This window comes from Ylistrum balloti, unplaced genomic scaffold (assembly GCF_031769215.1).
Source record: "Ylistrum balloti isolate Yb309-2 unplaced genomic scaffold, AGI_CSIRO_Ybal_v1 Utg370106, whole genome shotgun sequence".
Lineage (NCBI taxonomy): Eukaryota > Metazoa > Mollusca > Bivalvia > Pectinida > Pectinidae > Ylistrum > Ylistrum balloti.
The window spans coordinates 63,655-83,545 of record NW_026782130.1 but is presented as its reverse complement, the minus strand read 5'-3'; the positions used below and the strand labels follow the sequence as shown (position 1 = coordinate 83,545).

Below are 19,891 nucleotides of genomic sequence, written 5' to 3'. Positions count from 1 at the left end.
GAAAACAAAAAACTTAATCATTTCTACGTAAATTAATGAAGTATGCAATATAAGTAAAACAAACGATTCGTTGAATTGTAAGTGATCAACTAAAGCACACCAGACTTTGTACATCATATCAAAATGAGCATTTGGAAGAAAATTCTATTTTTGAAATACTGAATCGGTCTTTAGATAAAAGAATGTCTTGCATATCAACTTATTTATGGTTTTCTGCATAGAAATATTTACATGCTTTACCCAATAAACTCTAACAGCAGTACAGATTAATAACGACGGCTACACTGTGATGGTAGTATTGTCACCGTGATGGTAGTACTGTCACTGTGTTGGTAGTATTGTCAGCTATACTGTGATGGTAGTATTGTCACTGTGTTGGTAGTATTGTCAGCTATACTGTGATGGTAGTATTGTTACTGTGTTGGTAGTATTGTCACTGTGATGGTAGTATTGTCAGCTACACTGTGATGGTAGTATTGTCACTGTGATGGTAGTATTGTCAGCTACACTGTGATAGTAGTATTGTCACTGTGATGGTAGTATTGTCAGCTACACTGTGATGGTAGTATTGTCACTGTGATGGTAGTATTGTCAGCTACACTGTGATGGTAGTATTGTCACTGTGATGGTAGTATTGTCACTGTGATGGTAGTATTGTCATTGTGATGGTAGCATTGTCACTGTGTTGGTAGCATTGTCAGCTATACTGTGATGGTAGTATTGTCACTGTGTTGGTAGTATTGTCACTGTGATGGTAGTATTGTCAGCTACACTGTGATGGTAGTATTGTCACTGTGATGGTAGTATTGTCACTGTGATGGTAGTATTGTCAGCTACACTGTGATAGTAGTACTGTCACTGTGATGGTAGTATTGTCAGCTACACTGTGATGGTAGTATTGTCACTGTGATGGTAGTATTGTCACTGTGATGGTAGTATTGTCAGCTACACTGTGATGGTAGTATTGTCACTGTGATGGTAGTATTGTCATTGTGATGGTAGTATTGCCACAGTGATGGTAGTATTGTCAGCTGGTAGTATTGTCACTGTGATGGTAGTATTGTCAGCTACACTGTGATGGTAGTATTGTCACTGTGATGGTAGTATTGTCACTGTGATGGTAGTATTGTCAGCTACACTGTGATGGTAGTATTGTCACTGTGAAGGTAGTATTGTCACTGTGATGGTAGTATTGTCAGCTACACTGTGATGGTAGCATTGTCACTGTGATGGTAGTATTGTCAGCTATACTGTGATGGTAGTATTGTCAGCTACACTGTGATGGTAGTATTGTCAATGTGATGGTAGCATTGTCACTGTGATGGTAGTATTGTCAGCTACACTGTGATAGTAGTATTGTCACTGTGAAGGTAGTATTGTCACTGTGATGGTAGTATTGTCAGCTACACTGTGATGGTAGTATTGTCACTATGATAGTAGTATTGTCAGATGCACTGTGATGGTAGTATTGTCACTGTGATGGTAGTATTGTCACTGTGATGGTAGTATTGTCACTGTGATGGTAGTATTGTCACTGTGATGGTAGTATTGTCAGCTACACTGTGATGGTAGTATCGTCAGTTACACTGTGATGGTAATATTGTCACTGTTATGGTAGTATTGTCATTGTGATGGTAGTATTGTCACTGTGATGGTAGTATTGTCATATACACTGTGATGGTAGTATTGTCAGCTACACTGTGATGGTAGTATTGTCACTGTGATGGTAGTATTGTCAGCTACACTGTGATGGTAGTATTGTCAGCTACACTGTGATGGTAGTATTGTCAGCTACACTGTGATGGTAGTATTGTCACTGTGATGGTAGTATTGTCAGCTACACTGTGATGGTAGTATTGTCACTATGATGGTAGTATTGTCACTGTGATGGTAGTATTGTCAGCTACACTGTGATGGTAATATTGTCACTGTGATGTAGTATTGTCACTGTGATGGTAGTACTGTCACTGTGATGGTAGTATTGTCAGCTACACTGTGATGGTAGTATTGTCAGCTACACTGTGATGGTAGTATTGTCACTGTGATGGTAGTATTGTCAGCTACACTGTGATGGTAGTATTGTCAGCTACACTGTGATGGTAGTATTGTCACTGTGATGGTAGTATTGTCAATGTGATGGTAGTATTGTCAGCTACACTGTGATGGTAGTATTGTCAGCTACACTGTGATGGTAGTATTGTCAGCTACACTGTGATGGTAGTATTGTCACTGTGATGGTAGTATTGTCACTGTGATGGTAGTATTGTCAGCTATACTATGATGGTAGTATTGTCAGCTACACTGTGATGGTTGTATTGTCACTGTGATGGTAGTATTGTCACTGTGTTGGTAGTATTGTCAGCTGTGATAGTAGAATTGATACTGTGATGGTAGTATTGTCACTGTGATGGTAGTATTGTCACTGTGATGGTAGTACTGTCACTGTGATGGTAGTATTGTCAGCTACACTGTGATAGAAGTATTGTCACTGTGAAGGTAGTATTGTCACTGTGATGGTCGTATTGTCATTGTGATGTTAGTATTGTCACTGTGATGGTAGTATTGTCACTGTGATGGTAGTATTGTCACTGTGATGGTAGTATTGTCAGCTACACTGTGATGGTAGTATTGTTACTGTGATGGTAGTATTGTCAGCTACTGTGATGGTAGTATTGTCACTGTGATGGTAGTATTGTCACTGTGATGGTAGTATTGTCATGTGATAGTATTGTCACTACATTCACTGTGATGGTAGTATTGTCACTGTGATGGTAGTATTGTCAGATACACTGTGATGGTAGTATTGTCAGCTACACTGTGATGGTAGTATTGTCACTGTGATGGTAGTATTGTCATATACACTGTGATGGTAGTATTGTCATTGTCACTGTGATGGTAGTATTGTCACACTGTGATGGTAGTATTGTCAGCTACACTGTGATGGTAGTATTGTCAGCTACACTGTGATGGTAGTATTGTCAGCTACACTGTGATGGTAGTATTGTCATTGTGATGGTAGTATTGTCACTGTGATGGTAGTATTGTCACTGTGATGGTAGTATTGTCAGCTACACTGTGATGGTAGTATTGTCACTGTGATGGTAGTATTGTCACTGTGATGGTAGTATTGTCACTGTGATGGTAGTATTGTCACTGTGATGGTAGTATTGTCACTGTGATGGTAGTATTGGCACTGTGATGGTAGTATTGTCACTGTGATGGTAGTATTGACATTATGATAGTAGTATTGTCAGCTACACTGTGATGGTAGTATTGTCACTGTGATGGTAGTATTGTCACTGTGATGGTAGTATTGTCAGCTACACTGTGATGGTAGTATTGTCACTGTGATGGTAGTATTGTCACTGTGATGGTAGTATTGTCAGCTACACTGTGATATTGTCAGCTACACTGTGATGGTAGTATTGTCACTGTGATGGTAGTATTGTCACGGTGATGGTAGTATTGTCGCTACACTGCTACACTGTGATGGTAGTATTGTCACTGTGATGGTAGTATGTACACTGTGATGTAGTTGTCATGTGTCAGTACACTGTGATGGTAGTATTGTCACTGTGATGGTAGTATTGTCAGTTACACTGTGAAGATATTATTGTCAGCTACACTGTGAAGGTATTATTGTCAGCTACACTGTGATGGTGGTATTGTCAGCTACACTGTGATTGTAGAATTGTCAGCTACTCTGTGATGGTAGTATTGTCAGCTACACTGTGATGGTAGTATTGTCACTATGATAGTAGTATTGTCAGATGCACTGTGATGGTAGTATTGTCAGCTACACTGTGATGGTAGTATTGTCATTGTGATGGTAGTATTGTCACTGTGATGGTAGTATTGTCAGCTACACTGTGATGGTAGTATTGTAATTATGATGGTAGTATTGTCACTGTGATGGTAGTATTGTCAATGTAATGGTAGTATTGTCAGCTAAACTGTGATGGTAGTATTGTCACTGTGATGGTAGTATTGTCAGCTACACTGTGATGGTAGTATTGTCAGCTACACTGTGATGGTAGTATTGTCAGCTACACTGTGATGGTAGTATTGTCAGCTACACTGTGATGGTAGTATTGTCAGCTACACTGTGATGGTAGTATTGTCACTGTGATGGTAGTATTGTCAGCTACACTGTGATGGTAGTATTGTCACTGTGATGGTAGTATTGTCAGCTACACTGTGATGGTAGTATTGTCAGCTTTACTGTGATGGTAGTTTTGTCAGCTACACTGTGATGGTAGTATTGTCAGCTACACTGTGATGGTAGTATTGTCACTGTGATGGTAGTATTGTCAGCTACACTGTGATGGTAGTATTGTCACTGTGATGGTAGTATTGTCAGCTACACTGTGATGGTAGTATTGTCACTGTGATGGTAGTATTGTCACTGTGATGGTAGTATTGTCAGCTACACTGTGATGGTAGTATTGTCACTGTGATGGTAGTATTGTCACTGTGACACTGTGATGGTAGTATTGTCACTGTGATGGTAGTATTGTCAGTTACACTGTGATGGTAGTATTGTCAGCTACACTGTGATGGTGGTATTGTCAGCTACACTGTGATGGTGGTATTGTCAGCTACACTGTGATGGTGGTATTGTCAGCTACACTGTGATGGTAGTATTGTCAGCTATGATGGTATTGTATTGTCACTCACTGTGATGGTAGTATTGTCAGCTACACTGTGATGGTAGTATTGTCAGCTACATTGTGATAGTATTGTCACTGTGATGGTAGTATTGTCAGCTACACTGTGATGATAGTATTTTCAGCTACACTGTGATGGTAGTATTGTCACTGTGATGGTAGTATTGTCACTGTGATGGTAGTATTGTCACTGTGATGGTAGTATTGTCAGCTACACTGTGATGGTAGTATTGTCACTGTGATGGTAGTATTGTCACTGTGATGGTAGTATTGTCAGCTACACTGTGATGGTAGTATTGTCACTGTGATGGTAGTATTGTCACTGTGATGGTATTGTCAGTTGTCAGCTACACTGTGATGGTAGTATTGTCACTGTGATGGTAGTATTGTCACTGTGATGGTAGTATTGTCAGCTACACTGTGATGGTAGTATTGTCACTGTGATGGTAGTATTGTCAGCTACACTGTGATGGTAGTATTGTCAGCTACACTGTGATGGTAGTATTATCAGCTACACTGTGATGGTAGTATTGTCACTGTGATGGTAGTATTGTCACTGTGATGGTAGTATTGTCATTGTGATGGTAGTATTGTCACTGTGATGGTAGTATTTTCAGCTACACTGTGATGGTAGTATTGTCACTGTGATGGTAGTATAGTCAGCTACACTGTGATGGTAGTATTGTCACTGTGATGGTAGTATTGTCAGCTACACTGTGATGGTAGTATTGTCACTGTGATGGTAGTATTGTCACTGTGATGGTAGTATTGTCACTGTGATGGTAGTATTGTCAGCTACACTGTGATGGTAGTATTGTCAGCTGCACTGACACTGAAATGTCGAAACCCAGACACAATTTTTGTTATGTGTGTGTTATTTGGATGATTTCCGGTGATTAGAACTAAAATTGGTGAAAAAATTAAATAGCGAGAAAATAGTGAAATGCTCACTTTATGACGGCCATGGTGAATCCCCTCTGCTCCACCCTACTTTAAGACGGCCATGGTGAAGCCCCTCTGCTCCACCCTAAAGTTCCCCATCCCAGACATACGTTTTGCTATTGATGTGTTGATATAAACGGCGAAAAAAGTTAATTAGTAAAAAATATTGAATACTTCGTATTATTATGGCCAAGATAAAGTGAACCCTCCCCCTTGTCCCACTCTTAATTTCCCGACCCTTGTTATCTTTTTATTTTATTTGTTTTTATTTGGAGGGACATGATTAAGTAGACCGATGGAAAAAAAAGAAATATCAATTGAAAACAAGGTGAAAACGGGCTTCACTTTACCATTTCACCATAATGGCGAAATGAGCCGCGGTTCAGTTTACCATGAGCTTCACTTTTTCATACTACACAAATATGCATGAATTTAATATGTTTACATTTGTATGTGACTGAATGCCGTGTTCTCACCAATATTATTATCTATGTTTATTTGATATATCCCATGTAATTCATTCACAAGAAATGTCTCCTAGTACACTTATGCGTTATGTGCAACGCGTTGTGTGTATGTTAGCTCTGTATGGCTGTATCCTCGAGACCCGTAGTGAGGGCGTTGGCTTTCCAACGGCGTTGTCATTGATGACGGGATAAGTGAGGTCTACCCCTAGACTCCAGTGTAAATCGTCCTTTGTTTGTGATGTACCAGTACTGGTGGGTCTCTCTTCGTGTCTTGTATCTATCTATCATTCACATCACTTCTTCACAGAGTGATTCCGACCAAGCGTTGCAGCATCCCACAAATTCTGAAAGTTGAAATAAACATAGTTTTCAAGATAGCATTTCATTAGTTGAGAGACTGTGTGTTAATCTGACGATGAAGAAAATCACAATTTCGAACTCGCAAAGGAGTTCATATTTAGGTTACAATCGTTGACTGTGGGATATGACATTTTTTTCACCCTAGTTTTTTTTTTTCAAAATTTACAAAATTTAGCGTTTGGAAAATAACCAAACAGAGTGAAAGGAATTACATATTCCACGACCAAAAGTTTGTGTGACCTGTTTCTCCCATAATGATAAGCCATTCCGAAGTTGATATGTCCTGTACCCACGTGTGATTTGTTTACGTCTTTAGGTGTTGTGTAATGATCTGACCGATAGTGACTAACAACGGCAAGAAAATACTGACGAATCAACATACTCATAGTCTAAGCACTGATTCAATAAATCCAGGGCAAAATATGACGAAAAGAAAAAATACAAGGAAACTCTGGAAAATGTACAACAAGAATAAGACCAGGTGTTCCAGAAGAGCAAGCGTCTTCTACTTTATCGCCGATACCCGCCATGTACGCCTTTGTTTATCCAACTAAATAATGTTACGTTCTCAGATGAGAACAAGGTAAACAATAAAGGAACCAACAGAATAGCTCAGAAGCATCAATCACGTCCAGCTTCATATCACACCAATAAATAGAATATTTCTCAATAAGATCATTAGAACGTCTGTAAGACTTTCCCATAATTTTCTTCAAACTGAATCTTTTGAAACGAGTTTATCCGTCAGTTATTTCTAGTACGAATATCGTGACAATTGCGACATATAACCACCATAGGTCTTGGAAGTTTCTATCCAGAAATGGAATATTCACAGTAGGAAAATTGCAATTATCACGTTTATCGCAAAACTTGTTGGTTCTGTTGTAAAATTGACAAGTTCTGATATACATGGAAATATTTAACTCGTTACAAATTATACCTATATTCCTATATAAATGCTTGAAGTGCCCTTTCGGTCAACGTTCATCCTGTCAGCCTGTCAAAACATATAGATTTATTGATATCTTGGGAGTTGGAAAGCATCCCGCTGAAAGATACTTCTGTGACCTGATGAGGGCTTATAAGTCATTTATACAATGATTTTGTCAAGTGTGATATAATATACTGTATATATTGAAATGTTTGAGGCCTTCTTTAATCGCTATTTTCGAGAACGATATAAGATTGCGAAAATATACGGTTTCAGAATATAGAATAGTTAGAGCAACATAAGCCGTTTGCAGGCATCAAGAAGAAAAGCATCCATTTATAAATCAATCAATCAATTAATCAATACTAGGTAAATAAATAAATGGATAAAAGAAAACAAATTTCACAGCAAAAGAAAGATCCCGGCTTTGTCAAATGGTGAGGAATGTGATATTCTTCAAATAGAGAGAAGATTGTTGTTTATCTTAAAAACGGCATTCTTTTAAGACTTAAAACAGTATGATATATAAGCTCATCCTTTGTTATACTATAACGAATGTTTAGTTTGTTTGTTTAACATGACGCAAAGTTTTTTCTTTTTCATTTCCCTAACTTAAAGGTGTATATCTCTTGAAAACATATAAGTAGGCTGCAAAAAGATTGGCGTGCGGAAATGACCGCGTCCAAACATGATGTAAGGAACCATATGAAATTTAAGTTTATAAATAAGAATGGCGCCGGCTGTTGTAAAGAGACGTGAGTTTCCGGAACGAAGCATAGGTAGTATGTATTCATTAGATTTGATAACATTTTTCCAAGATGGAGAATTCATTAATAAAAATTTGTAACCTTGTATTTTCATTGGGGAATTTTTAGCTTCTGGTCCCTGATAAACAGCGCAAACGTCTTAGCATGCGTATGCTGTTCTTCAGGGTGATCGACAGCAGACAGCAATTAGTCGTTATACGTTTTGTTAGAAACTATAAACTTCACTGAAATTGTAATTATTTTGAACACGACATTTTAACTTGTATCTACTTTTTAATGAAACATGTCATCTTACCCTTTGTTTGCTTTCATGAACATTTTACTTAAATTATGTATTACTGATATTTCCATTAATATGTTTAAATATTGCCATTTTTCTTGAAATATCAGCTAACCTCTTAACTATTGTCTTGAGAGTTTTACCAAAACATGGGGATACAATCATTAAAATTTGAAACCAGAGGGTACCAATGAAATACGCGGATGTTTCACTTGTTAGTTCTAGTTCTTTTACTAATAACTTTCCCACTGAAATCAAATCAAGATGTTTCACGCACAAAAAAGCCCCACACAAAAAATATAAAAAAAACAACTGAACATCAATATTAAGATATGAAATACATTCCTTAAAGTGTCTCTGTGTGTTGTTTCCATATCGAATCCATCACATATTAAGCATATAGTAAAACGATATAAGAAATGCACTCTTAGAACTTCCCGCTTAAGGGTATTTGATAGATCAGGTCTATAGATTTCGAATTCCTTAATATTCTTTCTGTTCTGAAGGTATGGAAGCAAGTAGAAGCGACAACACTAATAAAGATGGCCTTTCTTATAGAATTTCTAAAGATCAAAATAATTGATTTTTATCAATTTGTGAAAAAACTTAACTATTTTATCAACATGAAATGATAACGGTATGCCTACCGCCTACTACAAAACTGAGATTTGTAACATATCTTATCTGCCATCTTACCTCTGAACTGCTTTATTAAAACTTAGTATTTGTAAATTTATCTAAACTTTGAATTTCTCTGAATTTTGTTCTTATTTTTTTCTTTATTATTTTCTTTTAATATACAACAGAACAAGTGATTTGCTTATTGCACGCATGGTGGTCGATGTTGTAGTGTAAACTAACATCCGGACCGTCTCATTTGAAAATCTCCGGATAAACTGGTGTTTTGATTTGATCGTGGATCATTTGTTTTGATAGTGACAATAATCAGATAGACAGTTATCTACTGAAGGCAGAACCTTATATTCAACACAGTCTGTAACATTTTTTCAAACTTCAAAAATTATTTTTTTCTTGTTTTTGCCGTCGTCAGGGCATCTCAAATATTTACATATCAGTCTCTTAATTTTGCACTTTTTTCGTATGAAACTGATGTATGTTTATTTTGCCTATGTGAACCTTGATAAGAACCTTGAGTATAACAACTTGTCTGAGACTTAGGACATCTGGCCTCAACATTTGTATTTCATCCGTGTATATTTATGCACGTGCAGGCTTCATAGCTGACAATCTCAAATACTTACACTGGATAAGGTAAATAGAAAAAAACAATATTTGATTTTCATAATATTTCAATTTTTTTTGCCTCTTCTAATAAAATCTTGTTCTCATTTTGAAAAAAAAGGTCAGTTAGTTGAGGTACAACGGCACGTGTAAGTGCTCAAGCCAAAACCGCCTTTTTTAGATCACCCGCTTCCATCAAGATTTTTGGCGTAAATACATATAGGTGGTCATTTATCTATCAACAATCCCAGTATTTAACACACATCATCTACAGTGTATGAATGAGGTAGCGGTAGACAAGTTTTAAATGAAAGTTCACTCCGTGCGACAAAGAATGATGACTACTACGGATGTTCAGTTCCCTGCCAGTTTCCAAACCATAGCCTTGTTGAATCTAAGTGATTGAGAGACTCTCCTTACGTTGATAAATGTCAGCTATCAAAACGGATTTGATTTTGTAAGCTAGGCGAGATTCACGTATATCATGTTAAAATGATTGCACGTACGTTGCTTGTATCTTATTTTTCTGACAGGGGTCGTTGTTATTTGGAGGGAAAGTTCAAGTGCCCGTCATTAAAAAATCCTTTCGCTCCAAATATAACAAAGACGCACGTGCTTCGATGACTAAAATGAGGATACGGACAATCGACAGGATATCATGAAATAGATATCACCTACTGTTGTGATATTCTTCCTTAAGATATCACGTATATTGCTGTTGTATCTGAAATTTCACAAACTATTGACAGCAGCGTATTCTGGCATCTTGATCGGATACCGATTGAATACGATTTTCGCTGTTTCAATCTAATTTGCACTCATTAACAACAGTCTTTACTTCTTTAACAGTCCACCTATTAAAATGTTTATGTAAAGCGAAAAAATTACACAAGCTTATGTTTTAAGTTGTTTTAATTAGATTTCAACAAACTGTAATGCAGTTTCAATCCCTTACTAGTTTAAATATATTAGTAACTCCTCAGATTTTCAATTTTCACCAAAGGGAAGGCATTAAATTATATGTGATACAGACTGCATTTCATTTTCATACTTTGATCGTCAATCAAGCAAGCTTTGATGGAATTAGGAGATAATGATACAACAACAAATGGATGACGTAAACAAGTCTACACATCGTCATCCATCTGTTCCTATAACCCGAGTACGGCTACCGCACAACATTTCAACACGCCTGTAGGTCCCTGATCCATCAGAAAATTATCAAGTATACTCAAAACAACATCATGGGATCTGTATTTCGATGTATTGTACTTACATAATGATGTATTAATTATCAAAATCCTATCATACCGACGCCGCTTGAAGTATGATACAAAGAAAATACCACTTGTATTAATAGTACTAGGACAAATGTAAGGTGACCTCACTTAAGTTGAAGGTTTACTTTCCCAGCTGGCCCTTCAATCGACTTCCGTATTACAACCCTGCCGTCAACTGAATTGGACGTTAGATCAATAGTTACATAACATAAATATATTTGCGCGGCACCTTGTTGGGGTTCTGCCATCTCTAGTCTCATCACAAGTTCCAGACTTTCCATCTCGGCTATTTCTGGGTCCCAGTTGTTGAAACATTACAGGTGAACGAGTTTTTCTTCTGTTGTGTAGAAAAATGTTATGATTGTGCTGTAGGTACTACTGTGATACGTGTACTTTTAGCTGCCGTGCTTTCATCACTTAGTTCGAGTGCTTAATGTGGAACAGATTCAAAAGACTTAAATACAGTATATGTTAACCAGTAATGCCAATCAGTCATTTTTTTCCTTGTCAGTTGTTTTTACAAATTTTTACACCATCTAATTTAAAGTCTTGTCAAAAAAATTTTTTTCTTGAAATTCCATTTCTATGAGCCGCCATTTTCAGAATTGAGCTCTTGCTGGTGTATTCCCAGCCTTCATAAAGCAGGAAATGGTAGGCTTTTGATTCCACTTGCAAACCTCAAATCGTATAATGTTTGCGCTTCTCCACCATGAACGTATGACTTCGAACGGAATCTTTGACATTGAGACAGATGTGTTCCGGGTTTGCACTTGGTGTCTTATGTTTAATGTCAAATATGACGTCATAGGTCATCGTTCCTGTTACGATATCATATCTTAGTTCTGAACGTTTTCGTCGTATCGTAGGTAATTGATATATATACCATACATTCAAAACAACTTTTTTTGGTTTTGGTTTGGTGTTTTTTGTTTGTTTGTTTGTGTTTTTTTTCTTTTTTCTTTTTGTGTTTTTTTTAAAGGTATATTTTGCTTCCTTTTTTGTATCTAATTTTGTTTTGTTTTACATGGTTATGTCCAGTAGGTGTAGTTACATACATGTACTGTATATCCTTACTGTACGATTGATCGTAGGTCTGAATGTGGACCCCCATATGATTGTTCTACATAACAATTTGTTAAAATCTCATTTGTTGGTGTTTTCTTGTTGTTTTGCGGAGATGTCGGCGGCAGTGACATAAGCATTTCTGTATATTCGATTAGAGTATGGTAGTCGTGGTAAATGAAGCAGAATATGCTTATCCTTCTGGAACATCTACTGTTATTCTACTTGCAGTTTGTCAGGGATCTCTGTGGTAATCTGTATTTCGTTCATGGTTTGTCCTCATGTCGACAAGTTGGAGTTCGAAGTACGTGTTTTAATGTAGGTGTTCTCTTTCTTTCCATAAGCAACACGGAAACAATTTCTTTTTTAATTAAGATACAAAATATTTGCGCATCATGATCAATACCATATGAGAGGAAAAAAAGTTATGACTCTGCAAGAACATCAGGAAATTTACCCGATTCAGGAAGTTCTGCAAGATAATTCATTCTTAAATATCCCATGGAAGTAAAGTAATTGATTTCGGATTATCATTGTCAACATGGTAATTTTCCTTGGTAATGAGTTGATTTCTAAGGCTCTCTGGAGATTAGTATCAATCAGTACCACCCTTCAGTGAAACTTGGTTCTTGTATTTTCTGCTAGGACGGTCTAAAGGCAAATTTTATCCATGTTTAGTCCTAGACTTAAGTGTACTTACATTCGTGTGTATATATATTCAAACAGACTACCTACTGAAATAAAATCACCATTGGTATGTGATGTATCGGTTGGATAAATAAGTTTTTATTTGTACATGTTTTGAGGTTGAATTATGATTTTATTAACATGTCGGTATTTTGAAGTATACTTACACGTTTTTATAACTCATTACATGCTGCCAATGTAACACGTCGTGAACCAACACCAATTGTGATATCTGAACAAACAGTCATTTATTATATATATTTTGACGAGCTTGTAATTTTGGCCGTTATATGTCGCAATCATCTGAAATTTTATTGACAAATTATAACAAGATTATATGAAAGGAAAGCCTTGCGATGAGATAATTGATTTGATTTGTTGATTCGCTTCAGGAAAGAAGCGCACGTGAAAATCGTTATCAGATTAACCAAAATATATAAGTAAGTCAGCTATTGTAGTGGATGTGTTTTGTACTACCTGTGCATAGCTATAGAACAAGATAATACAAGAATATCGACCAAGTCTTGACATTAGCTGAACGTTTATGAAAAAAAGTTCACCTGGGTAAAGGAGGATATGTCTATGTGTTGTGAAGCTAAAATATTTTCTTCATCGACGAAGTTCTCTCTCTCATTGTCCATCCAAGTAATATCAAGAAAAGTTTCGACTAATTAACAAAACCGTAATTATAACCGGGTTAATTACTAAAACATGAAATGACATGCAGTTTAATCTAATTAGATTATAATGCTAACAAAATGAACCGTGGACAAGTTAGAATTAAGGCAAAAAATGTTTAGAACATTGACTGTTACTTACAAACAGCGAATAGCCGAGTTCCCACGACTTAAGGTTTGGTGTGTCTGTCAGATAGAAGGCACGGTTGTGCAAAAACCTGCAACTCAAAGGTAAACTAATTCCAGCTCCGAAATGAAGATCGCCATCTTTTATTGCGGTACAAAACTAAACAGACATTTTAAAAAATTTTAAAATGAGTGTGTTTTAAATCTATTTTATGAGTAACTGAACGAATAAACTATATCGTTTACAACTTGAAAGTTAATTTGGAGTACGCCGCGAAGTTTTATTTTTGTCTAATTCATCCAGTTTCAGACTATAACAGATTTGAATGTGAAAGAGTTAGATCAAATATTATATAACTCTTGAATACACAGCTCTACGATGGTATATGTAGCTTGTTCAGTAGGAGCTACGTAATTTGTTTCTGTGCGTGGTGAATTTGTATCATAAACATAAATCGGAATGATAAACGAAGCAAAAGCAAATGTAAGTAATAAAAGTATATGTAAAATATAAGAATTAAACCTGTATATAAAATGTATAAATTAACACGCTATTTGGAGACCATATGAGTAAAACAGACATTGAATGAGAAACTACCGACCAACACAATACAATAAGAGGACATTTGCATACAACAACTGGAGCTCTACAAGCCAAAATATGACCTACATACATCTATCAAAACCGTCCTTTACAAACTTAAAGGTTATAGAATTTTAAGGAACAATTACATTCCAAGCATACATGAATACCGATTGAAGTAATTGAAAATTTTATCTTCAGCTCAGAGAAATAAACATGTAATAACAGTTACAAATACCTACACTGTAATCTCTGAAAAGATGTAGGGAGTCGAGTAGGTATTTATAGAAGGAAACTTGAAAGCCTTTGCATGATAATTTAAAACCTTCTTTGAAGTCCCGTGTAATTACCAGACAACATTGTTTCACACCCGACCCCAATGCGGAAGTTTTGCATATAAAACCCATATCCAATGTTATTTTCTAAAAGATAATCCTAAATCTCCCTTTCTGTTTGGTCAACACTGTATTTCATGTTCTGTTTGATCAATACTATATTTCATGTTCTGTTTGATCAACACTGTATTTCATGTTCTGTTTGATCAATACTGTATTTCATGTTCTGTTTGATCAATACTGTATTTCATGTTCTGTTTGATCAATACTATATTTCATGTTCTGTTTGGTCAATACTATATTTCATGTTCTGTTTGATCAATACTATATTTCATGTTCTGTTTGATCAACACTGTATTTCATGTTCTGTTTGATCAATACTGTATTTCATGTTCTGTTTGATCAATACTATATTTCATGTTCTGTTTGGTCAATACTGTATTTCATGTTCTGTTTGATCAATACTATATTTCATGTTCTGTTTGATCAACACCGTATTTCATATTCTGTTTGATCAATACTATATTTCATGTTCTGTTTGGTCAACACCGTATTTCATGTTCTGTTTGATCAATACTGTAATTCATGTTCTGTTTGATCAATACTATATTTCATGTTCTGTTTGGTCAATACTGTATTTCATGTTCTGTTTGATCAATACTGTATTTCATGTTCTGTTTGATCAATACTGTATTTCATGTTCTGTTTGATCAATACTATATTTCATGTTCTGTTTGATCAATACTGTATTTCATGTTCTGTTTGATCAATACTGTATTTCATGTTCTGTTTGATCAATACTATATTTCATGTTCTGTTTGGTCAATACTGTATTTCATGTTCTGTTTGGTCAATACTGTATTTCATGTTCTGTTTGGTCAATACTGTATTTCATGTTCTGTTTGGTCAATACTGTATTTCATGTTCTGTTTGGTCAATACTGTATTTCATGTTCTGTTTGATCAATACTATATTTCATGTTCTGTTTGATTACTATATTTCATGTTCTGTTTGATCAATACTGTATTTCATGTTCTGTTTGATCAATACTGTATTTCATGTTGTGTTTGATCAATACTGTATTTCATGTTCTGTTTGGTCAATACTGTATTTCATGTTCTGTTTGGTCAATACTGTATTTCATGTTCTGTTTGATCAATACTGTATTTCATGTTCTGTTTGGTCAATACTGTATTTCATGTTCTGTTTGGTCAATACTATATTTCATGTTCTGTTTGGTCAATACTGTATTTCATGTTCTGTTTGATCAACACCGTATTTCATGTTCTGTTTGATCAATACTATATTTCATGTTCTGTTTGATCAATACTATATTTCATGTTCTGTTTGGTCAATACTGTATTTCATGTTCTGTTTGGTCAATACTATATTTCATGTTCTGTTTGGTCAATACTATATTTCATGTTCTGTTTGATCAATACTGTATTTCATGTTCTGTTTGGTCAATACTGTATTTCATGTTCTGTTTGATCAACACCGTATTTCATGTTCTGTTTGATCAATACTATATTTCATGTTCTGTTTGATCAATACTGTATTTCATGTTCTGTTTGATCAATACTGTATTTCATGTTCTGTTTGGTCAATACTGTATTTCATGTTCTGTTTGATCAATACTATATTTCATGTTCTGTTTGATCAATACTGTATTTCATGTTCTGTTTGATCAATACTGTATTTCATGTTCTGTTTGATCAATACTATATTTCATGTTCTGTTTGATCAACACCGTATTTCATGTTCTGTTTGATCAATACTATATTTCATGTTCTGTTTTAAAGGTTCATCTTAAATATCTTGATAAGCTTTATAAGTAAAACTTGTTTCCTATTCTGTTTCAGGTGATCAGTATGGGGATGTTTCAAGTTTCAATCATGTCTATATATAACTATCGAGGACAGAAAGACAATGGACACTGTTGCGATGGTAACCAGGAACGCCCGCCTTGTACAATGGAGTGCCGCACGTTTTTCTCGATTTGTCTGCTTCATTACATTACAGATGTACCTGACAATCCATCGTGTCCGTTTGGACATACATTCACGCCTGTCCTTGGCGGAAACACCATAAATGAGACAGCCCTAGCCGTCCTCAATTATTTCCCGCTTAAAATACCGTTTTCCTATGCTTGGCCGGTAAGTCATCTGTATTTTTCAAATAAGCAATGTAACACTTAACATTACACCAATCAGATATGCGAAAAGGTTTCTAAAAAGACTTAACAAAAGAAAAGCACGTTTTGAAACAAATATAGGTGTTAAATACACAATAGTCAAATCATAAATTAAACTAAGTCATACAGTTGTTTCTTCCTCCATAACTTGTCAGTGATTCTAAAGGTTGTCAAATTGGCACAGAAGCAGTATATCATATAGAAACCGATGTGACGTGATAAACATAAGAATGGTATTTAGATTCGATAACTGTTTTACCATATCATCACACTTTTTCTACCTTAGTAGACACGGGATTATAGTACAGTCGAAAACATGGTCGACTCCTTACCACCTCTTACAATACGGACGTAAGTGTTAGTACGCTTCACACTGGTCATTTTTCTGATAAAGGTGACAGTGTAGTCACCGAAACCTCACACTTATAACATCTATTATTTGTGTTATGAGAACTTATTTTCTAATTTGATGAAAAAGTGTTGACACTTTCTATTCTATAATCTTATACTTCCTTTTCATCAATTCTTCTATATTCTTTTAAACATTTTTACACAGCATTGGAAATGTCTAAATTTCTAAATGCCGAATTTATAAGTTCTGGAGATAAAAAGAATTTATGCTTAAATAAGATTACTAATGTAATCAAGAGTCGTAGTGATATACACTTCTAATCCGATCGTGATGTGTGGGAATCTGGATTTCGAGGTGGATAACAGATTCACACATGTGGCAAGCTTGTATTAATTAAAACCGCCTGGAATAAGGTTCTATTTTTAGCTATGTCGAAATACTGGAATGCCTGTAATCACAATATGTAATCGAGTATCGAGGAACATTGAAATTCCACGTAGGTTAATGTATTTGAAACTGTTAACGTTGTGATTAAAGTTGTAATAGAGTTTCGAAATTTTCTGGTAGCACGCATTTACTGTAATTCAGTATTTTAAAAATCTGTAACTAATGCCCTAATCAAAGTGATAGAACTTTCAATCTCGTCGCTGTTTACACAAATTTGTAATTCCTTGGAAAACAACGCCTTTGTGGCTGAGAGGCAGTATCGATACTCGTTCTATATGTCCAATTCCAGAGGTAAATTCATTATTCTAGTCGAATACATCATACCGTCAATGGCATGATTAAAATACTGATTATTTAAAGAAGTGTTAAAGAATGATGTAAACTGAGAGTATTGATTAGAACACATACGCATGGTAAATGATCTTAAAGGTGTGCTAGAGAAGAAGAAATCGGCCGACATCAAATAAATATGGTTGTTCCTAACTCGTTTTCCAGTCCTCGTCCATACCTTTAAAGTAATAGTTTCATGGCCTGCCTTTTTATAGGTGATGGGTGGTGCTGTGTGCTAGTGTTACACAAGTTTTCCAGCACTCAATCGAGAATAGTTTTTGGTTGCCATAGCCATTCATCTTCGCTTCTTGTGGACAATGAAAATGGGATTATTTCACCCATGATCCATCCTTAGATTCTAGTGCGCATGTGCTTTCTAAGCAATGGAATAAATGGAAATGAAGTCTTCCAAATATCATACGTTGCAACCCACAAGTCAAGGAACAAAACACCAATCATTACTCTCAACAAGTACTCCTGAAGGCGTCCGTCCGTCCGTCCTGCCGTACGTCCCGTCCCGTCCCGTTTAGGTTAAGAAAAAGCGATATAATTTCCTAGGTGTAAATTTATGAGAGATTAATTTAAGTTGATATTGGTAAAAGGTGAGGTAAGTTATGGTTAAAGCTAATGAGTTTAATTTTAGTTACATCAATTTTTGTGAGTTTTATTTCTAGTGATTTCATGGTTTATCTTAATCCACGAATTTATATGTCCACAAACTCTTAAATTAAATATAATTAGTTTATTAATCTGATTTTTAAACAAAATTAAGTGGATTTTTTTTCGGAAAAAACTAGAAAATTGATACCCACAGAAATATACGTTTTTTACAGTAAACGCTGTGCATGGTCATGTTCATAAGGTAGATGTTGATTAACATCTCATAATGATTTACAACAATCTAATTAGATTGAAAAGAAATGCCACGGATATATCCGGACTATTACTCTTGCAGAATTGTAAACTTTCTGTTGAAAACCCTGTTTTATTAGAGTAGTTTAATCAAGGATGAAATTCATTTATCTATAAAGAACAATTCACTTACACGCATCAGTTATGTACTTACGTGTATGATTTATCGGATTGACAAATAATCAGGCAGTGTTGTAGGCAGTCACCGATTCTAATTAAATCATCCTAGAATGATCAGATCGACGGGAGACCATCTTTTTAAACTTAATCACTTCTAAGTACCAGTATCCGCGTTTATGCGCTATTGACTTGTCTGTGAGGTTTTGGTCGGATTATCTGCTTATTACCTAACCTCTTTCACTTCCGTTCATTTCTTCCCAACCCCTCCATCCTCGTGTAAACCTCTGTCATAACCTCCTAAAGCCATAATATTCGCACAGACTTTACATAAGCCATTCTAGACATAAAATTTAAGTACCAGTGGTACACATCGTATCTATAATGCCGTATTTATATACAAATGTCCATAACTAACGTCACCTATTATTGTTGTCGAAGCCACGCTTACTTTCCTTCTTACGTATGAAAACATTTATTAAGCAATATTTCTATCGTAAACTCGTTAGATGCACAATTTATGACGGCACTCTATATTACCGCGGTGAAGCGAAGTGTGCCATCAGATTACTGTCCCGCAAAGATCTTTATCAGAGGGATAACAGATCACATGCTGCCTATTAAAATTCACTGCTGGGTGGTACTATCTTCACATTGATTAAAAGAAGTTAGTTTTTCGCAATAGCAAAACGTACCAGAGTAAAAAAAATCACTATATTGTGTTTAGAAGCATGATCGACAATCAAAACAGTTGAAATATAATCATTTCATCAATTAACTTGTCTGATTTAAAAAGAGAGTAAAAAACACATCTTGCAATGTATCTTTAAAATGTTCGTGACTTGATGATTTTATTTACAACCAGTTACCATTGACAATTATTTTGTGGTTATTTGTTGCTAAGGAACAAGTATAACCTATTTATTTATTTGCAAATAAAGTCATGGGTATTCCCAAATGCATCCAAAAGCCTTAATTCATTAACATGTTTTGATAAGAACAGTTTGAATCGCTGTTTGTTTAAAGGCTGCATGGTGGACATGTAAATATTATTCTCGAGGATGTATTAATGTGAATGTGTAGGTGTTTATCCTCAGACTTGACATTATCAAATGGAAACAACAGAGCATGTG

At 35.5% G+C, this 19,891-nt stretch overlaps 1 protein-coding gene across 1 annotated transcript in view; it reads left to right on the top strand.

The window, feature by feature from the left end:
• The window catches only part of LOC132550156 (delta-like protein 1), a 62,952-nt gene that overhangs the window by 30,294 nt on the left and 12,767 nt on the right, over positions 1–19,891 (top strand). Inside the window, exon 3 of the mRNA XM_060214170.1 lies at positions 16,269–16,562. Coding sequence (XP_060070153.1) covers positions 16,269–16,562 — 294 coding nt within the window. The remainder of the gene's footprint in view (positions 1–16,268; positions 16,563–19,891) is intronic.